The sequence below is a fragment of the Zootoca vivipara genome, chromosome 7, assembly GCF_963506605.1.
Source record: "Zootoca vivipara chromosome 7, rZooViv1.1, whole genome shotgun sequence".
In the NCBI taxonomy this organism is placed as follows: Eukaryota; Metazoa; Chordata; class Lepidosauria; order Squamata; family Lacertidae; genus Zootoca; species Zootoca vivipara.
This window is the reverse complement of record NC_083282.1, coordinates 67,747,614-67,764,640: the sequence shown is the minus strand read 5'-3', so window position 1 is coordinate 67,764,640 and position 17,027 is coordinate 67,747,614. Positions and strand designations below refer to the sequence as shown.

General features: G+C 45.6%; 1 protein-coding gene across 1 annotated transcript in view; it reads left to right on the top strand.

The window, feature by feature from the left end:
• Positions 1-17,027, top strand: part of NECAB3 (N-terminal EF-hand calcium binding protein 3) — an 81,439-nt gene that overhangs the window by 42,503 nt on the left and 21,909 nt on the right. The window contains exons 4-5 of the mRNA XM_035122948.2: positions 2,083-2,108; positions 3,036-3,133. Of these exons, the coding sequence (XP_034978839.1) occupies positions 2,083-2,108; positions 3,036-3,133 (124 nt within the window). The remainder of the gene's footprint in view (positions 1-2,082; positions 2,109-3,035; positions 3,134-17,027) is intronic.

Below are 17,027 nucleotides of genomic sequence, written 5' to 3'. Positions count from 1 at the left end.
AATCTCCGAAGCCAAAAGTCTAAGGTTAAATAATAATGCACAATGTTTTCAATAGGCATAGGATGGTCTAGGCAAAGAATGGCTCAGTGCAAATGGTGGGGGAAGTAAATAACCTGCTCCAGTAAATAGACCCAGGTGGCGCTGTGGTTAAACCACTGAGCCTAGGGCTTGCTGATCAGAAGGTCGGCGGTTCTACAGCGGGAAGGTAAACGGTGTTTCCGTGTGCTGCTCTGGTTCGCCAGAAGCGGCTTTGTCATGCTGGCCACATGACCTGGAAGCTATACGCCGGCTCCCTCGGCCAATAATGCGAGATGAGCGCGCAACCCCAGAGTCAGTCACGACTGGACCTAATGGTCAGGGGTCCTTTACCTTTCCCTACACATGCTGTGTCCTCCCCAAATCAGCACCGGAGGGTATGGGGAACCCCAACCCCTAGAACAGATTTAGGGGAGGGAGATGGGGGGGGGAGAGAGGAGTTCATTGTGTAGGCAGAAATCCTTGCCCTCATTCTGATTTGTTTGCAGGGAGATTGGGTGACATTGGCTATTTCATACCCTCCAAGTGTCCCGATTTTCCGGGGACAGTCTTGGAATTACAGGAGTCACCCCAGCTTCTGATTTGATCCTGAAATGTTCCTATTTCCTTTGCCAGTGCTGCCACCTCCAAGCTTGGGGAGGAGGATGAGCTAGCACTTGCCCTCAGTGACGGCTGCTGCGAGGGAGCATACTGTTGTCTCTCCACGGTCTCTCCATGACCATCATTGCCAGCCCCTCTCCCTCTCCCTCTCTTGGGCAGCTCAGAGCAGCTGCTGGAGAGCAGGTGAGGTGGAGGAGAGGCTGCGGCAGCCAAGGCCCAGACCCACGTGACTCTGAGGGGCAGGTAGAGGACAGGGCTGCCCTGGATGGGAGGAAAGGGAGAGCAGAGCAGAGCGCAGGGAGTCTTGATTTAATTTTTTTAATTCTTCATGCATCCACATCTATTCTTGCCATTTTCTATAATTTATTTATTGCTGTGTATTTTTTTTAATCTACCAAAAAATAAAAAAATAAAATAAAATAGTCTATATTTGCATCTGAGGAATGTTGGAGGCTATGATATTTAACGAGCACTTACTCTTATTGGGTTGAAGGGAGGCTACACATCTGGGAGGCTAGAATTCCCTGGGAAGATGGATTGACCGTTACACCACTCTGGAAACTGTAGGTCTGGGGGGTAGGGTCCTCTTGACAACTCTGTGCACCCTTAACTACAGTTCCCAGGAATTTTTTTTGTGGGGGGGGGGGAGCCACAACTGCTTGAAGTGTTATGCCATTGCTTAAAATGGATGGTGCAGATTATTTCCAGTGGCTTTTCTTCCCAGGTGGAAGTGCTCAGAATTGCATCCTTCGCCTGTGCTCAGTGTCTTTTCAGCATATATCGCATAAGGGCTGCATGGAGTGGTTTTTATCATTATTGTTATTACTACTATGCCGCTGGCTGTGCAATAAAATTCCTCCGTAATGTACCTTTCCGCCCTTTTCCTTAAAAAAAAAAATCTGGCTTAAGTGAGGCATCTATTTTCATTAAAAAGAAAAGGTGGCGCAATGTCATTACTGAGACAGAAGGTTGAAAGCTGCACTGTGAAAAATGTAAAATGTATGGGTGCCAGAAGCTCAGATGGGGGGGGGGGAGATTGGTCACGTTGCATTGGCATATGAGAGCGCTGGAAGTCTTACCCTTTACAAAGCGGTCCTGTTGTGGTGAAGGTGGTGGAGATTCCTTTGAAGGAGTTACACAATGTCCTAAGGATTGCAGTGCGACCAAAGTGGGTGGTGGGTGGCTTTCCCCCCATTTTTACCCCCACCCTATTCCAGTCAACGGCCTGCTTAGTGCAAATGTCTGAATGTGCGAGCTGCCAGAGAGGAGAGTGTGGCTTCTTTGCTCCTCCTCTGCTGCCCTGTTGTGAGCTAAGACATAGCTTCGCTTAGAGTGCTGCCTGAAAATATGGTTCCTCTTTCATCCGATTCCAGCACCTGTTTCTCGTCTAAGGTTTAGACCTATCATCTCACCTGAGTTTCTTTTCTTTTTCTCGGTCTCTTGCAGCAATTTAGAGACGGAGAAGTTCTGCGGTAAGTAGGCCATTTACTTCCTTGCTATGAAAAATGTACTTCTAGGCATATTATTCACTAAGTGCCCACAAAGCATGTGGGTTTTGCTCCTCTGCTGAAGTTTATCCCCACCCCACCCCCAAGATGGGGCACTAAACAAAAAGGAGGTTTCCTGGTGATACAATACTCCATACTTCAGGGAAGAGAAGAGATACTTTGGGGGCATAGCTGCCAAGTCTCCCTTTTTTTGTGGGAAACCCCCGGATTTTAATCCGTTTCCCGCTGTTATCCCGAATAGAAAAAAATCCTGGAAATCCCCCAGATTTCCTACCTGCCAGGGAGGCTCCATTTCAGGCACCGCTCTGCCCATGTCTGGGCACCAGAAATTGGGCAGAGCAGCACCGGAAGTCGCTTCTACACATGTCTGGACATGCGTAGAAGCGACTTCCGCTGCTGCGCCGCTGCTGATCCCGCATTTTTCAGTGGGAGACTTGGCAGCTATGTTGGGGGAGAGATGTAGCTCAGCAATAGAGAATCTCCCTTGCATGCTGAGGGACCCGGGCTCAGTCTGCAGCATCTCCAGATATACCTGAGAGAGAGCCTGCCTGAAACTGTGGGAAGCTGCTGCCAGCCAGCATAGCTGCCAAGTTTTCCCTTTTCTCGCGAGGAAGCCTATTCAGCATAAGGGAATTTCCCTTAAAAAGGGGGAGAACTTGGCAGCTATGCCAGCCAGTGTAGACAATACTGAGCTAGATGGAACAATAGTCTGACTCAGTAGAAGGCAGCTTCCTGTGTTCCTAGGTACTCTATGATACTACTGGCCACTTCCCCCAACGATGACAACACAGATGTAAATATTAGTAGAGGCAACATTTCTTTAAAAAGCAGGTGTGGGACAAAACTGGCATGCCATTTTGAAATCTTCACAAGCTTTTTCTCCTACTGCAGAGTATTTCTCGGACTACCTTGGGGAATACAGGCATGTCCTGTCTGCCTTGGAGCAACTCAACACTGCTGTCCTGTCAGCCATGGATAAAACCAAACTGGTAGGTGTGCATTCCTTCTGATATGGGCATGAATGGAGCCAGTAACACTGTATATGTTTTGACACTGCCAGCTTTAATTAGCCTCCAATCACTCTTTGTTTCCAACTCTTTATAATGGAACATTAGTTCATGTGTGAATATCCCAGGATAAATAAATAGGCAATAAATAGGCATCCAGTCAATGAGGCATATGGTGAGATTGTATTCCTGTGTGTATGGTTCTCATGGTTCTCAAGAGAAAAGTTGAAGTTTGTATTTCATAAACAAAAATATAGATATAATGAAATTCATTTTATTTTTCTCCAAACTGGAATAAGGCTCTTCAGAGACAATAGAGACTTGGGTCACCGTTCTGTACAGTGCCTCTAACGTCTGAGGGCTTGTGGGTCACTTTGCCTCATATCCAGTAGAAAAGCTTTCTAGGCTTGATAGAGGGTTTGTGAATAGAGTTGCCAGTTTACAACCCGAACGTATTCTACACACCTTTAAAAGTTCTGCATCTGTAGCTGCAATCCTAAACACACTTACTAGGGCATAAGTTCTGCTGAATAAAGTGGGACTTGCATCTGATGTATATAGGAATGCACTGTAGGAGAACAGGTGCAGCCATACCTTCTCCTGCTCTGTTCCTCCATCATTCCTGTCTCCCATCTACCCCTACTCCCAATTTTGCTTTGCAGCATGGAGGGGGGGGTGAGCTCAGTGGAGAAACAGATCAGCTTGGGCTCTGTCATTTCCAGCAGAATTTGGGATGTTCAAAGGTATGAGTGCAACATCCCTAAAGGGCATCCTTTGTGGAAACTCCAAGGGTCCAAGTTCCCTTTTCAGGTATTGATAATGTTAGGAAAGTTCAGACACTGATGCTGTTGTCCATCATTTTGAAACTCTGATTCCATCCTGTTTTCTAGCTAATTAAGATGACATAACATGTGTATTATCATTTAAAACAGTTTAAATCTGTTTGCAACCTTATATCTTACTTAATGTGTCCACTCTAGTTATTTCATTAGTTTTATATTGATTCCAGTACAGAATAAATGGTGCCCAATTCTATCGAATCATCTTATATACTCATCACCACTATATTTCATGTCTTCTTTAGCCATTGTTGAGTTGTATCAAACTCAGTTTTAGTCACAGTAAACCTACTGAAATTAGTGGACCTAAGTTAGTCATGAACTGCGACGGCGGGTGGCGCTGTGGGTCACAGAGCCTTGGGCTTGCCGATCAGAAGGACGGCAGTTTGAATCCCCGAGACGGGGTGAGCTCCCATTGCTTGGTCCCAGCTCCTGCCAACCTAGCAGTTTGAAAGCACGTCAAATTGCAAGTAGATAAATAGGTACCGCTCTGGCGGGAAGGTGAAAGGTGTTTCTGTGCACTGCTCTGGTTTGCCGGAAGCAGCTTAGTGATGCTGGCCACATGACCCAGAAGCTGTCTGCGGACAAACGTCAGCTCCCTCGGCGTATAGAGCAAGATGAGCGCCGCAACCCCAGAGTCATCCACAACTGGACCTAACGGTCAGGGGTACCTTTACCTTTTTAAGTTATTCATGTTCATTAATTTCATTAGGTCTGGTTTGAGACCCAAATGCAACATTGTCAACATCTGTGATACCAAGACATCCGATCTTTTCTCATCCTATGTTTCACGTACCCTAGAAGCATTGTAACTGGGCTCATTTGTTTGTGACATCTCATTATTTATATGATAGTACCACTATTTTTCCTCCCAGTGGTTGATATTATTATGAATAACAATTTTGATTGTTCTCAGCGATGAATTCAGAAGTTTTTGCCTCCTAGGAAATGGCTGCAGTCAGACTCCACAAGTCCAAAGAGATTTGCTGGAAAAAGTCACTAATTCCATAAGGATGAAAAAAAATCTGTTTGAGCTAAGAATCTGTTTTTCAGGCATAATCTGTGAATGCAAGATGGGCATCTATTTAACTGAATATGCTCCTAGCAGAGAATTAATCACTGAGCTTAACTGTACAGCATTTGCTTCTTTTTGCAAGCTCCATTTCTGTAGCTAAAAGGCAGAAGGTTGTACTTCTTACCAAAACCTAACCCTGTGAAACCCTCTTAAAACCTTCCGCCAGTGTATTATGTTTGCAGTTGAGTGCCCTCCATGTTAAACCCGATGTGTGAGAGAAAACCTTAGAGAATAATGAACGAGAAAAACTTCCTGGGAATAGTTTTTTTTAGTCTTAAATGTGCAAAACAATTTCATTTTTGTGCTCAAATTCTTACTCTCATTTAGGTTGAGGGGGAAATTGCAGGGACTTTGCCTTTCAGGTGAAATGTCAGGTGCACCTGTGTCTATGCATGCATGTGAAAATATTTCTGGGTCTTTCTAGGTCAATATTCAGTGGTTGGAGAAGATTCATATGATACTCCTTACCCTCAAGCATTATGTCAGCTGTAAAAGAAAAGAAAAGAAAGACTGTGATTGGGTGTGCACACACCTGTTTACGCTGCATCCAGTGTGCCGCTACCCTGAAATAATGTGCATTGATGCATTTTTCCCCAAACCAGCTTTGCTCTGAATTGAGATAATGAACAAACTAGCTGTGTTTCAAGCCAGTAATGTCAACAGAGCCTGAAACAGCAACTAATTTTTGCCATTTCTATTTTTTTTCCTGGGTGAAAAGGAGATTTTAAGTAGACCCGAAATATTTCCTAAAACTAGGGTGGATTTAACTGAGGACAGTGCTCTTTGTGAAGGGCAGAAGTGTTGCCAACTGTGCTTTGCCTCACAGGGCTGCTGCACTATTGTTTGCAATGCATAAATTCTGTTCATTGGACTTTTCACATCACCTCATCCCTATTCTAGGACAAAACTTTACCTGCTAAATTTTTGCCTGTTAAAAGGCTGGGACAGAGGGAGGGATTACAGCGGGGGCATATGAAGGGGGTGGGGGCGGTCCACCCCGGGTGCCACCCTGAGGGGTGACAAGATGGCCCGCTGCCCCCCCCCCAGCTGTAGAGCAGTCGAGGGCATGTGCACAGTCAGTATGGGTGCCGCTTGTGCAGCGTCCATACGAGCTGCTGCGGGTGTGCACTCAGTCTGTACAATTCGCCCCACCCCTCGGTGTCCCACCCTGGGTGCTGGAGAGGGTTCCTTCGCCACTGGATTACAGGAAGAGAACTGGCAGGGTTGACCCTCCAGAGAGACTTTTTGGAGGGTGCAGGTGGCTTTGGAGAAAGGAGGCTGGAAAATCTCCTTCCATGATCTTCTGTCAGTTAACGTATGAGCCAAATCGATTTATGTGCTTGGCTATGCACTCTTTAAGGAGATGAGTGTAAAAAAAAAATTAAATCATCTCAGAAAATTAAAAGAAAGTTCCTTAGTTGTTATAAAAAAGCCCAAATGTTTAGACCAGAAGGTTGTCAATTAAATGAAAGATTCAAAATAGGGCTGCTGACTTTTCTTCTGGAAGAGGTTGTTTAACAGCAGGATGACGGGCGAAAATTCAACAGGTGGAGCCCTCCCAGTATGGAGGTGCTTTATCTGGGAAAGTATTAATAGGCTAAGGTAGCATCAGCTTCTGCTTGCCTCAGCAGGAGTCTCAGTAGGCAGAGGAAGAGGAGAAAACACATCTCATTATGCCAGGCTGTATGGTTGCAAAGGTTGAAAAGCTCCCAGTGCTGGTGGAGAAGGAAGGAGAGACATTTGGATCCTGGAAGGATTCCATCCTGGAGAGAAAATGGCATGGGCTCAACAATGCAACAGCAGATCAATAATGTATGCTGCTAAAGGTCCCAAATGGGGAGGCATTACGGTATATTAGGCTGTCACGCAGGCTTCCTTCTTCAGGTGGTCCTAGACTCCTCTAAAGTGATGCATCTCAAATGGATTTCACCTGAGATCCCTTCTATTTGTCAAAAGGGAGTTAATCCAAACCTCATTCAATATCCTGTGCATTCAAGGACGGGCTCTAGCTCAGTGGGTGAGCACCTGCCTTGCACCCAGAAAGTCCCAGGTTCAGTCCTTGGGGTCACCAAGTACAGCTGGGAGAGCCTCACAGCCTGAAATCCCAGAGAGCCACTGCCAGGCTGTGTAAACAATACGGAGCTAGATGGACTATTGTTCTGGCTCTGTCCATCCCATTTCCCTTTCAGTGTCTCTCTCTGATATTTACATTACTCAAGTTTCTTCACATATTGATGCGGCCACTTGGGGGTTATTCACTATAGCGGGGCTGTAGAAGGGTACACCACATTTAACCAGAGGGGAATTGAGCCGTAGGGTAAGTTGTGTCTCATGCTGCTCAAGTGATACCAGAAGAACCCTGAGGATATGCTGCCTTGTTTGGAGAACCATCAAGGCTACTCTGAACTTCCGCACCTCTCAGGGAAGGTTGAGCAAAACAATGCTAAGACCTAACAGTTCTTTATTGATTTACATGGGGCTGCTTGTCTTCCAGCAATCCATTATGTAATACAGTGCTGAGACAGCATTGATTGCTAAGCAGGAGGTTATATTTATTACCATGTTCCTGGGATTTAGAGCAACCTGGCGACTTCTAGATGTTTTAGACTACAACTCCCCTGAGTCCTTGATAGCCGTCTGGTTGGCAAAGGCTGATTTGGAGCAATACCATCCAGACAAGCTTTGTTAGGGGGAAACGGAAGGCCTAACTTGATGTGAGCCATGACTGGATCTCCCAATATATATTTTTTTCTTCTTTCTTTTGGAAGGTCGATCAAAGCACCTAACAGAGTGTCTAAACTGGGAGACAGCCATTTCTCTGATCAGAATGACATGAAGCTGATAACCTTGCTGGAGATGGGGAAGGAAAGATATGAGGAACCTGTTTTTCCTTTTTCTTCTCCTGTGGGTGTTTTGATTGGGGGGAATGGTGCAAGGAAAAGGGTTAGACCCCTAAGCGTCAGTACTCAAATGTCATCTGCCCACCCCCATGTCTGCTTTTAAACTTTCAAAAAGTTATTGGGAGAACTGAATTTCCATTTGGCCCCAAACTAACTACTTGCTTGTTTATTGAATTTTTGCCCAATCCAGCAAGGAGAGAGAGATAATTCTGTGCCAATCACCCTTCCCAAAGACTTGAACAAATGAATGTTGTATTTAGCTGTTGGTGAAAATATGCCAGTACGGGGAAGAGACACAATCCCATGAGGAGAAACTTCCACAATCAGAGGGGGGGGGAGCTACCACATAGAAGGCCCTGAAGCCATGTAAAACTAAATCTCCATGGGAGGACAAAAAAATCCACATATGAAAATGGCTCTTAGTGTCTTCTCTTTGGGGTCTTCAACATTTAACAATCCTTTGTCTCTGCTCTCATGATTACAGTTCTTCTCCATAGGAACTGAAAGCATTCAAACTTAATAATACAAGTAGAATCACTGGATTCTATTTTGGACACAAATCTATTGGAGAGATAATTCAATGTGCTCAGCAGGAGAGGAGTGTGATAGATTTCTGCTGTTTCCTGTGATTCAATTCCCCTATAGTAATAGGCATGGCCCAAAGGTCACATCTAAGCAGGGAGCCTGATATTTGAATGGGATACCCACTTCTCTGACTTGATTAAGGCATGTGTGCACAAATTTGGCCTATCTCTAGTCTCACTTTATGACGATAGACATTTTGTATAGACTTGAAAATAGAAGTGGGGCTGAGAGACAAAAATGACTGTAGTAGAAAAGTTGAGGTGCAATAGAACCAAACTAGATGGAATGGGCACAGAAGCCTGCTTCTTTTCAGAGGCCCAACCCATTCGCATATAAAATAGATGACAGTCAGTCATCCTGGGCTTGGGGCCTGCTGGGGAAATTGTAGCAATGGGGCAAGGCAAGGCAAATCAGAACCTTGGTCAGTTCCCAGTGGGCCCTGATGGCTGAGCTTTGGAGGAAGATAATTGAGGTGATGCTGGGACCCAGATGTAAATGGCATGATACATTTTGAAATAGGAAAAGGAAGTTATGTTCTGCAAACAGAATTTTGTGTGTGAAATATCACATTCTTTAGGCCTATATAATTTCTGGAGAATGCTGAAGGAAGACCCATCTCCTTGTTAGCATTTGCCGCCCGGGGCCACTTAGGGTGAAGGGCAGGTAATGAATAAATAATAACAAATGCTAATCACACCAAGACTAATTTTTATTTATTTATTTTGTTAGTTACCTAACACAGCAGACTGTCTCTAGGTGCCTTGCAGTTATGTTTGGTCCTCAGCTATCAAGTTAGGACATCTTGTGACAGACAGATACCTCATTTTTAAAGAGCCCTCTTTCTTGCAGCTGATGGGAAAGACCATGATTCTGCAATGCAATCTTCATACAAATATAAATCTAGTAGTTACATATATAAGGAATATAATATAATAATAATATATTTTGACTTTCTCTGCTATTGCAGAGGAGCACCACATTTATGTTGCATTTGAGTTAATGGGCTCACTGTTTGATTTTGTTTTGCTTTCATTTCTTCATTTCTTTTAGAAAATTGGCAACAGGTATGAAGTTTTAATGATCAGATAAGTAGAATGCATAATGCGTAAAGTTGGTCATGTTGTAATGAATGATACTTCTTTTTATCTCCATTTGAGTGTAGAAATGATGGGTAGCCGTGCATTTTTCTCTTCTCGCATTTCCATTTCCATTTGCTAAAGAAAAACCTGTTTCCACAGAGAGTTTAGGCGCACAATCAGACCTCCATTTATTTAACTCCCATTGATTTCAAGGAGAAAGAGCTGAGAGCAGAAATCAATACGACACAAAGCACCGAATTTTGGTTGGATACAAAATACAATTGCATTTGGAAAGCCACTGTGTTCTTGCTGTTTTCTCTCTTCCCCATTATGCTTTTGCCTTATCTTTGTCGAAGCATTTTCTTTGCCTACTTGAATTTCTCATGCACATAAGCTGCCCCATGCTCATGATAGTCTTCTTTGTTCATCCAAAAGCCATTGAAAGAGCTGAGTGAGGCCACCAAAGAGCCCCCAAGCCATGCTGCCTTGCCTCTTGCTGGGGAAGCCAGGATTTTTATAGGGTGCCCCCTGCCATGAAGCAAGCCTTGCAGTTCCTTGCACATCCTCTCTGGAAAGCCAGGAAACAACGAAGAACCTCCTGATAATACAACATTATGCATGAGCTCTCCTTGAAACTCGGCTGGAAACTTCTGCAAACTTTGGAAAGCCAAGATATGAAGTCCCGGGGAGTTCTGGCTCAACAGATGTGGCCTGAAGAGTGGCTCTGGGCAGCAAATACGTTCTTTGTCTAACATTAACAAGTGCCCGTCAGGGATCTGAACGCTCACAGGGTCCTGGCAAGCCTTGCCTTGAAGATCCCTTTCATAGTCCATGGACACATAGCAGTACTGTTTTGTAAGCCGGGCCACCATCTTTTTATCCAAGGACCCAAGAAGGTGTGGATCATTGGAACTGTCCAGCAGTAGGGTATGCATGTACTTGCAGAGAGCCCTCCCAGCCACATCAAGTCGGTAGGTGCCTTCCTTCCAGGTTTGCCCAGAGTAGATTGGAGTGACATGAGAAACCCCCGCCCCTGCCTCCACAGTCAGTCCAGTGACTCTACCACAGGCGCAGAGGGAGAGGAATCCTGTGTTGGCCACATGTAAAGCTGGGACACCAAAGCTCTCAAAAAACACCTCTGCCATCTTCTCTCTGTTTGTAGGAGGGCAGGAGGGAGAGTCACTCATCAACATAGGATGCTCCTCAACAGGCACTCTCAATCCACAGTAGAAGAGATGGCTCCACAGATTCTCCATAGCCTCCCAGTCCACTATGATGCCATGCCTAACTGGATGGTCTGGGGATCTTCTGGAGCTGTCCTTGGCATGGACACTACAGGAAATATATAGATGTTTGTCTTGAGTTGTCCACAGATCGGTGGGAGGCAAGTATGTTGTCTTCATGGAAATCCTTGGCCTCTCCTCTCCTGCAAAGCCTGATCGGCTGAAGGCACTGCCATTGTCTACCACAATCGCAACTTTCCCCATAGTGTTGCCCCTTTCCTGATGCCCTCTTCTGACTTTGCGGAAGTGGAATTATGTTGGCAGAATTGGAGTGGGATAAAGGCTCTAGTCACCCTGCCAAAAAACCAAAGCATAAGTAAAGAAGGAATGAGGCTGTGAATTCCCTTGGTAGTCAACTGCTGAAGTGAAAGTAGGATTCCTGTTGAGCACCAGAGTCAGGATATCTGAGCAATCTTACTGGAGCAGTGCTCAACACAACACAATTGTTACTTACAGGAGTGAGTCCCTTTGGGATCCATTTTGGTTGCAGCACTGCAGTCCATAGCAATCAGATAAAACAGGGGTCCCCAAACTACGGCCCCCGGGCCGGATGCGGCCCAATCGGCCTTCCAATCCGGCCCGCGACGACCCCCGCCGCCCGCTGCCGCCGCCCGCTCTCACGGCGCGCGGCGCAGCGACGATCTAAAAAATCGGCGAAAATCCTTTGTGCGCATGCGTATGGGCCTCTCCCGACCCGGAAGAGGTCATTTCTGGTGCACTTCCGGGTCGGGGGAGGCCCATACGCATGCGCACAAGCGATTTTCGGCGATTTTTTCCCCGCCCGTGTGCGTGTGCGCATGCGCACGGGCGCGCACTCCCCCGCCCTCCGGCCCGCTGCGCGCGCACTCCCCTGCCCTCCGGCCCACCGCGCGGTAAGTCTGGGGACCCCTGAGATAAAACATGGTGCTGCAATACACCAAGGTTTTGTGTTTCTTCATGGACTCAAAATAAATAACAAGTGACGTGACCATCGTGACCACTACTGATGTATTGCTGTTTTTGTTAGCACCCTGAACCCTTAATACTGCATAGACAAGACTGAACAGATGTTAAGGACTTACATACCGGTAGTGCTGGTATGCACACTCAGTAGTAGAAACACAACCTGGTTTGCATGTAACACTAAGCCATGGTTTATAAACCTTGATTTAACTTAAGCACAGTTAAGCCTGATTGACCATACCTGCACCATACCTGCACTTTGGTTTATGTGTTAACCAAGGTTTGCAGCTGGTTTATAAACCTTGGTTTATGTTAACCATGGCTTAGCTTAACATGGAATGCATTCCAAAGGATATGCTATCATGTCTACTTCAGAATTCATGGTTTATTACAGATCCCCAAGTGTGCTTACATAGGAAAGTGTTGTGGAAATAAAGACATTGTTATTATAAGATACTGAGATAAAGCCTGTTGCCTGTTCATTCATCCTGATATGTTTGTGTGGAGGTTAAATGTCACTAGTGGCTATTATCCCATGTTTTCCAATGCACTATTTTTATTTGGGGGGGGTGGACTTTATGGCTGTTAGAAAGGTGATGGGGAAAATGTGCTAGAATGTACAGGATAAGAAACACTTTTTTGTGAATGAACAGCCCTACGAAAAGGCATAGCAGAGACATGTGTGCAGCTTGTAGCTGCCCAGTGTGTATTTCATGCTTCCCACAGGTCTCATATCCTGATATCCCCACTCAGATAGTAGGTCCCAGCACTTTCCTTGGTTGCACTTATGGTGCATCTCCATGGGTTTTGCATGGAAACTGGTTGCCTTATTGGCAGGGGCGCCAACTTGCCCTACACATTGAGGGGGCGTGCTCATGGGACACTGCCCAGCATGTGCCGGGTGGGGGTGGGACATGGGGAGGGCAATCTTTGCGCTTGCTAGTCCCAGCCTATGCCTGGTTCCTGGGCTGCCGGGCAGAGACTGGGGTGCATGGGGGTGGCAGGGGTGACGGCACCCTCAATATTGGGGGGGTGCAGCCCCGTCCCAAAAATATTTGGGGAGCTGGAGCCCCTTGCCATCCCATAAACCCAGCTTCCTTGCTTCTTGGGAGTTTTATTTATTTAAAATACTGTAGCTATAACTTGCCCTTTATCCAAAGATCCCATGGCAGGGAACATACATAAAACACCATCCGTCTACCAAAATAATGAAGATAAAATAAACTAGAATGTCCTCATGTGGTGCTACAGTGGACAATCAATAATAACCCTTCCTGAGATTGACCATTGTTGGTTAGTGGAATCGATTTCATACCTTGTCATATATCTCCTCCTGTTTACCTTTAACTCATCTGAGGAGCCTCTGGATATTAGAAAACTTTAGCATGACAGTGGGGAGGTCCTGAATGAGATGGCCAAAGGAAGGAAATGCCCAGCTTTGATGGGAATTCTTAGAACCTGTTGTGGTTTCTCTTCCTAACATGGATTTCCTTCTCTTGTGACTTCATTGGGTTCTGTTATGCGTAGTTCCATGGCAATGCAGTTGCAATGCAGCAGTGTGTGATCTGTGGCCCCCTCAGGCGTTGTTGAGCCCCAGCTCCCATTATGCCCAGGCAACATCGCCAACACTCTGGAAGGCCACAATCTCCCCCCTTGAAAAGCTTTTGAAGGGAGTGGGCTCTGCATTGATGTCAAATCCAAGTAGCATTGGCTGTGTTTATTCATTTTGGATTGTACCCCTCCTTTTCTTCACAAAGCTCAAAGCATTGTTTGTGAGGTTTCCAGGTGGTCTCTCATCCAGAGCCGAAATATGTTTAGCTTCATTTCTGAAACATCATCATGACCTCTCAGACCATTAAACAAACAAAAACTGCAGATGATTAGAAATAAGTATAAAGTCAATAAATCCCAGCAGAATGATACCGTAAAATGAAAATCAGTTATAAAAATGGGGAAATAACTGCGCAATTTTACTATTATTGATTTAAAAGTCTCCATCTGGAGCTAAAATACACACTTCTGCAAGGAGGGCATTCCATAGACTGGGCTCTGCAATTGAAAAGGGCCCTATTCCATTTACCACCCATCTAACCTCAGAGGGCAAAGGGACCCACAGAAGAGCCTCAAAAGAAAGAAGCATGGAGGATATTTATGTTTTGTGAAGATTACAGGCTTCTTACACATGACATTTTTGCATATGTTGTCATTCAGCAACATACCTGTCACAACAATGTGTTTTAATTTCTGCACTTAACATATTGAAATGATTTCCTTGTAAAAAGAATCACATATAGACAATATAAGAATGTAAGAAGAGCCTGCTGGATCAGGCCAATGGCTCGTCTAGTTCCGTATGCTGGTCTCACAGTGGCCAACCAGATGCCTTTGGGATCCCTGCAAGCAGGACGTAAATGAAGTAGCCCTCTCTTGCTCCTCGGCCCAGCCAGCACTGGCAAATGGCATACAGTGGCTTGCCACCTACGGTAGCAAAGGTAATATGTAACAATCATGAACAGCAGCCACTGATAGCCTTATCCACCATGACCATAAGGATTGCCTAGATGGACAAAGGGTCCACCTAGTCCCCAGCAAAGGCCAGCGAGATGCTTTGGGAAGCTTTCTGGGTAGCAACCATAAATCAGTGGTACAGCGTGACTATCGTGCTCCATCCCTGGCATCTCCAGTTAAAGCCATCAAATAGCAGATGGGAAAGACCTCTTCTGCCTGAAACCCTGGAGAGCCACCATCAGTCAGTGGACGGTACTAGATTAGAAAGACAAATAGTGTGACCTGCTATATGGCAAATTCTGTATTTCAAGCCCACAGGCCAGACATAATATAACAGGGGCACCTTGTTGTTTATCAACAGCATCCAGAAAAATCAAATATATCCCGCCTCTAACCTTGGAAGTTCTGTTTGACCTATCATGGCTAATATCCAGTAGCATAAGAATTCCCAAACTATAAAAGCCTATGGAAATGTGAATTGGTGGTATCTGAGCTGAGTATGGATGTGATTTTGGAGCACCGTGCCCTTGTAGTCCCAAGCTACATGCCAATTTTTTTTCAGAATACATCGTTATTTCTCAATAAATGCTGTAATCAGTTGACTGGCCCTTCAGAGGATGAGAGGGAGGCCTGTTCTTAAAGTGCCTGCTAGGACTGGAGCTGAGAAACTCTTAATCTTTGACGTCCTTGCAGGTACTCTGTAAACAGGTATTCTGTGTATATGATTCTCCCTCCAAAACACCCAATAAAGCCACAGGAGCTGTGGAAATGCCTTCCCACTTGCCACTCAATTCCCCTCAATTGTTCCACTGTTTTCAGGCTTTGGAACCCACAACAACCTGATTCCCTCATGAGGCACCAACATGAAGGCTCCCAAAGGAAGCAAAATGCTCATAGCTTATAGTTAAGAGTGAGAGGTGAATTGGGGCCTCTCCCTATTACTATTATTCTTCATTCAGCAATGTTACAACTGTTAGTTCCCAATCAGCAATTGCTGGTGCAACATCTTACAGCTATTTCTCTTCTGGATTCTTTGGATGGTGTCTGCTGGATTTTCTAGGAGGGCCATACCTGTTTCTTGGCTGACAGCCTCAAGGAACCTGTGTAGCTTGCCTTTTACGATGATGGGCTTGATTGCCCGAATGATTCTAGCATGCTTGTGCATTAATATTGTACAATGATAATTATTCAACCCGGGAACAGAACCTGTGTCCCTCCAGTTGTTGCTGGACTATAATTCTCATCATCCCTGACCATTGGCCATTCTGGCGTTGCTGGCTAGGGCTGATGGTAGTCAGAATACAACATCTGGAAAACCCAAGGTTCCTCATCTCTGCCTTAACCCATTAAGCCTTACTTTAACCTCACATTGCCCTTGTAATCGGCATGATAGCAACACGTGAGAACAGGCCCTTGTTCTCGCCCCACTTTCAAGCACACACTAAAGGTGACCAGCCTTTTTGAGATGCTCAGCTTGGTTTATTGCCTTCCCGTGTCCTGGAGGTTTTTGTTTCTGTACCCTTGATCTGGCAATGTCTGCTGATCACAGTCCAGGTGGTCCTCTCAGGCCTACTACCGGATGTATGGTGTACCAATATTTGGTTTTATTTTTGGCAACCGTGGAGTCTCCGTCTGCGTTGGCCCCTGTCTTTTCAGCCTCCACCAAGAAAAACATTGTGAGAATCCTCCGCAGTTGGTTGTCGCCATCTCCTCCTCCCCGTCGGGCTGCTGAAGGAAACGGCAATAAGGGGCTGGGACTGCCTCCACGGTAGCCCCTTGGCTCTTGCCGGCCACAAAAATTTACCCTGCTCCCCAGGGGGAGAGTGAAGAGGGGGAGGACTTTGGAGCCATGAGACAATTTTCCAAGAGGAGGAAGCAGGACTAACTTGACCTGTAAGCAAAACAGAATCTTCCTAATAAACTGAAACATTCCTCCCTCAAGCACAAGAATTCTCCCTGGTCCATTTCTGCAGCCCGAGTCAAGCACTTGATTGGACCTCATAGTCTCAGCTATTGCCTCCTGACAGATATTCAAACACTGTTGGCTTCCTCTCATGTGACTCTTGCAGTGGCTGCCATTGAACTAGAAGAGTCTCTGGGTGCTGCAGCTGACCCAGAATGCAGCAACAAGGTTGTTAGTGGGCACCAGAGGGACTGTGTTTGTTGCATGGTCTATCCTGCAGCATCCTCACTGAGTGCCCGTTTGAGTGCCCTTTTGTTTCTTGGCACAATTAAAAGTGTTTAAAGCCCTAAATGTCCAGTGTACCTATGGGATCGCCACCTATGGGAAACAGATGGGCAGGGCATAAATTATCATCATCATCATCATTATCATCATCATCTTTCAATCCAACCTGCCCTTCTCTGTGTCCCTCTGGAGGTGGAGGCACAGTTGATGACAGCAAGAGATTGGGGCTTCTAAGTGACTGCAGAATCCCACCTTGTTCTATGAATTGTGATTTGGTAGCTAGCTGGTATTTAAGACAGCATCTTAAAAAGCAGAGACATCACTTTGCCGACAAAGGTCCGTATAGTTAAAGCTATGGTTTTCCCAGTAGTGATGTATGGAAGTGAGAGCTGGACCATAAAGAAGGCTGATCGTCGAAGAATTGATGCTTTTGAATTATGGTGCTGGAGGAGACTCTTGAGAGTCCCATGGACTGCT